At 50.6% G+C, this 5018-nt stretch overlaps 1 protein-coding gene across 1 annotated transcript; it reads right to left on the bottom strand.

The window, feature by feature from the left end:
* Window positions 1-3113: 3113 nt before the first annotated feature.
* On the bottom strand, window positions 3114-4460 carry CHST12 (carbohydrate sulfotransferase 12). Its single transcript, XM_074158616.1, has one exon. The coding sequence runs from the start codon at window positions 4371-4373 to the stop codon at window positions 3114-3116; it is 1260 nt and encodes a 419-aa protein (XP_074014717.1). The 5' UTR covers window positions 4374-4460.
* Between the last annotated feature and the right edge of the window lie 558 nt (window positions 4461-5018).

The following is a 5018-nucleotide window of genomic DNA, read 5'->3' as shown; positions in this document are numbered from 1 at the left end:
GAGCCTACGAAGACGAAAATGTCTTAAATGTCAACGCAGGATGGACTCGACGGGGTGAAAGAGGGAAAGCGCACAAGATGGAGCCCTCCGTGGCCTTACACCATCCATACACCCCGCCTGCAGCTCTCACGGAGGCTGGTGAAGCCACTGGGATGCAGGGAGCTCGCTGAGCCTCGCATCTGGGGTGTTCTGGACCTAAGCACAACAAAGGGTGGTATTAGCACATAATGCTGGAATCTACCCCCTTTTTCCAGCTTCGGGTGGGGAGAGAGGAGAGAAATCGGTGTGTTCAAAGTCTCCCCTCTCTGGCCAATGTCCACAAGCGAAGGGAGAGCTTTTTCTTGTCTTGCTGTTAAATTACAGCCTAAGGAGAGGATACGCTCTCCCATCACACGGGGCAGCTGCCGTGCAGGATTCACAGCCGATTTGCACCTTCTCTGCCAATTGCACAACCAGGACCCCGCTGCCAAAACATGACGGTAGCACAGAAACCCACTCCTCTGCCCCGGCTGCCCGACTGACAGCTGGTGACCTTGAAAAGATGCTCCTGGGCTCCTGCCCGGGACAAGCCGTGGCCAGGAATCACAGGACAACTGCGGCTGAGGAGGCAGTAGCCACGTTTTCGCAGGGGGAGCCGGCGTCACGTCGGCCAAGAGCTGGTTGGAAGGGCAGGAAGAGACGGGACCAGATCAAGAAGTTCAGGGGAAGCAGCTGGAAGGAACTTTGCACGGCATCTGCGCCACGGTCCCCGCCGCCCACCTCTGCACATACTAAACATCAATTAAATTTAAATTAAAAGAGAAAAAAATAAACACTTTATAAAGACAAGAGACGAAAACATCCACGCTCTGCCTCTGAAGAGCAGGATGAACCCACCCCGAAGAAATGTAAATGCAGCAGGAACCAAGAGACTCCCGGGATTACTCATTACAGGAGACGAGACTCTCAACATCTTTCTGTTTTGCAGCAATTAGCTGGTAACTGGAAAAAAAAATATTGAATAGATCAACACTTTTCTATTATTAGTTTTAAATAATGAGTCAGAAACAGGCACTTCCTTTTTCCCCAAGCTGTGAAGAGCTAAGCACCGAGACCCTGACCATGGCTTCAGGCTCACTGAAACTGCAAATATCTGCAGAAATTACAAGAGAGTGGTGTGAATACAACGAGAAACTCGTTTGTTTCAAGCTTAACTATTGGCCGTTACCTTTCATTTATAGGTTAAAAAGCTTGATCCAGCGTATTTGCTAGGAAGGGCATGCGATGCCAAGACAATGCACATGTCCAGAGGTTGGGGAAGCAGAGAGAGGGGAAAAGTCACATCTGCTGATGGCCTTGGAGAGAAACCGAGTACGAGGCCAATATGAAGAAGTCTACTCAAAACACAGGGCTGCCTCTCTCAAGGCCTGACCCTGGACGTTAATCACTGATACCATCCACAGCCCGGGGAAATAATTAAGCATTTCAGCTCTGAGAGAGTTGCCTGCCCAATCTGCTAAGCAGACAGTTTTTGTAGAGCAATTCAGAGAGAAAGAGAGAAGCAGATTCAGCTGATGAGACACAAAAATTCTCTCTCAAAGCATTAATTTCCTTTGGGAAGCAGCCCACACGCTCCCAGCACAGTGGGCAACCATGGCTCCTGCAGCAGGTCCCAGCAAGGCAGATGATTAAATCTGCATCAGTCACTTGGTATAAACAGAAAGGCAGCGGATGAGGATGCGGCGTCACGCGCAGTAGCTGGCATTCGGAAAACAAATGAACTTTGGGTTCACCTTGACGACTGCTTATTGAAAGAAACCTTTCAGAGCATCTTCTTCCAGGGATAAGCATCTACACCCCTGCCACGTCCCCAGGTATGAGGACAGGGGAATTCTCGAGGCACCTGCACCACACACAGCCCTGACCAGGCCATGGAGCAGCATGTCACCTCCCTGTCCTGTAACCGGCTGTGACAACGGTCAACCTGCCTAAGCCACTGCAGTGTGAAGCCTGGATGCCAGTTCCTGGACAGCACGTTCATCCAAGAGCACACTCTGCCCATCCAGGTTGGACACAACACCCAAGAACTTCTGCCCAGAGAAGCTGTGGATTCCCTATCCCTGGAGAGGTTCAAGGCCAGGTTGGAGGGGGCTTGGAGCAACCTGGTCTGGTGGGAGGTGTCCCTGCCCAGGGCAGGGGGTTGGAACTCAATGATCTTTAGGGTCCCTTCCAACCCAAACCATTCTATGATTCTAACTTCAGGCACTGTCCTGAAATGGGACACGTCACAGAAGATGCTCCACCCTAGCAGGTACACAGGGGCTGAGGAACCTCAGCTTTTTGGGAAGCAGAGTCCTACCACCCCTTTGCTGGAAGGTGAAGCAGCACAGAGGTATTGTGTTGGCCACCTGCGTGTCCTGGAACCCCCCATGGGGCTTGGCGTCACTGTTCCCAACAGCCATTTCCTTCCTGTGACCCTGGTGTCACGTTCACCAGCTGGGAATGGTGTGTGTCACCAGAGCACTGGTGTTCTTCCAGAGCACTTTGGCAGCGTCAGGCACTGACCCATCCCATCTGCCTCAAAGCGACCACCAGCAGACGTGGCTGGTGAAGGCACCACCAACAAACCCAGCTCCCAAACAGACACGAGCGCTCTGCAAACCTCCGGAAGAGCAGCCCTGAGACAGCACACAGAGGCAGGCACACCACTCCTTGGGTTTTTCTTTTACTTTTTTTCTTTTTTTTTATTCCTTCCCTTCCTTCGCCACGACACACACTTCGCATTAAATATCTTAAATATATTAATTTTTAAAAAGTACTAATAAAAAGCTACTGAAGGACACCGCTGGCAGAGTGACCAAGGGCAGCAACCCATTGCCAAACGTGGGGACGTTTGAAAAAAAGAAAACCCAGAAAATGAGGGATAACAAAAAAAACCTGGCATTTTTCGCAGATGCACAGCTGGAACACCCCGGACTCTGGCATTATTGCAAAAATGGAAGGGGAAGTGGTAGAAAAAATATATTCCGTTGTACCAACCTGTATGGGGAAGGGAGTTAAGAGCAAAAATGAGGAAGCTTTAAACATTTTTGGTATTTCAGACATTCCCTCCCACACCCACCGCCCAATCACTTTTAGTCTTTAAGCAAGTTTTCTGGCTTGGGGTAGCCAAAGAGTACAAAATCTGCTTCGTAAAGCTTGTAGAGCTGCTGCCTCCAAGCCAGAGGGATTTTGGCAAACCAGTCATCTTCCCAGCTGCTGGCAGTCCTGTTCCGGTAGCTGGGGGGGAAGCGAAGCAGCCTGTCCACTTTGAGGAGCTGCAATAGATAAGCAGCATCCTCATCCAACGTCTCCAGCTTCCCGATGAAGTCGTAGTCTATCTGGCACGGATGGCACAGGCGGTAAACCTGCCTCCAGTGCTCATTGAAGGGGGCCATCTTCTCTGTCCTGGGATCCAGTAAGTACTGGATGAAGTCAGAAAAGGAGACTTTGAGGCCTGCCCCAAAGGCCTCACTGACAGAGGTGGGAAGGTTGGTATGGTTGGAGTACAGCTTTAGCATGGGGATGGCGAAGCGCCGGTAGAACTCCTCGTTCTCCAGCTCAAATTTGCTGCGAAAGGCAGAGATGAGGCGGACAAAAGGGTCTCGTACAAAGAGGAACTTGGTGTACTTCTTCAGCTTGATCTTCATGAGGTGCCGGGAGAACTTCCCGTAACGGCGCCAGAATTTGTTGAAGGTCAAGTGGGTGCTGGTGTTGTGGACGTGTTCCCGGGGGATATCCAGAGGGTTCCGGTACGGGACCCCCTGGTCCAGCAGGCTCTCGCTCAGCACAATCATCACCCGTTTCCAGTTGGTGCAGGCCACCTTGGGGACGTAACAGTAGATGATGCCGTGGCGGTCATCCACGATCAGGTGGTTGAGCTCGTAGTTTGGGATGTCATCAAAGGAGCGCTCCTTGGTAGGGAAAGCGAAGCTGGAATTGGCACAAAACTCCCGCAACGTTCTCTGCCTCTCTATCTGCAGTTTCTCTTGGTCCAAGCTGTTTCGGGCATTGTGCGTAGACCAGTCATAGCCCCGGACGTTCTCCTCCAAATTGCTCACCACAGGCTTGCTGGAGCCCTGGACGAGGAGCTGCTCTGTCTTTCGGGGGATGGAACTGTTCTGTTTCAGGTTGGAACTAAGCAGCTTTGCCAAAAATTCATCCACATCTGGCAAGGCTTCCCAGTCTTCACCTGCCGTGATACCAGGAATGGCTCCTGGGGAATGAGGTCTGGAGAAGGACGTATGCAGGTAGAAGTGAGCCGTTCCCACGTTGTCCCAGTAAACAATGATGAGGAGGATCATGAAGATGGAGACCAGCACCACAGAGAGACGGAGGAGCCGTGCTTTGGTCATCCTGACACCTACTGTGATAGCTGGCTTTCACCTGGATTCACCTCCGGCTTGCAGAGCGAGGCTTGGGATCCAGCATGGTGCTGCGGACCAGGAGCCTGGAAAGGCATCAGACAAAAAAAAGTCAGTTGAACCCTCAATCACTCTGGTTTGGAGAGAATAACCTTGCACAATCATCGTGGGGCTGAGCATCCGTTTCTGCATGGGGAGAGCTGTGTGAGTCTGAGGTACCCACAGAGACCCCGCAGAGAAGAGCTGAGCGGCCAAAAGGAGGCATACCGTGTTGCAATTTTACTAGTTTTCACAGCAATCATTGATTTTTATCAATCTTGAGCTTCTAGAGTCACGCAATTTCAAAAGCGGCTCTGTTTTCATTTAAACAAATAAATAAAATATAAAGATTGCGGGCCTAGAGTTTACAGAGGAAAGTTTGAGAGCGTTAAAAAATACAATTATATAAAGAAAGAACGCAGCGCCAACTACCTTTCAGACCTCCTTGATTTTTAAACATAGCTAACACACAACAGGAAGAAAGAGGGCTCAATCCACGATTCTAGCCTGTGGCATCACACTGTCGCCTCATCTCCCCAGGAAGATGCTCTGTACCGCTGTGCTGAAAACAAAGACCTTATTGGAGTTATAAATACA

The sequence above is a fragment of the Numenius arquata genome, chromosome 14, assembly GCF_964106895.1.
Source record: "Numenius arquata chromosome 14, bNumArq3.hap1.1, whole genome shotgun sequence".
Taxonomy (NCBI): Eukaryota; Metazoa; Chordata; class Aves; order Charadriiformes; family Scolopacidae; genus Numenius; species Numenius arquata.
Note: the sequence above shows the minus strand (reverse complement) of the source record. Positions and strands in the feature narration are given on the sequence as shown.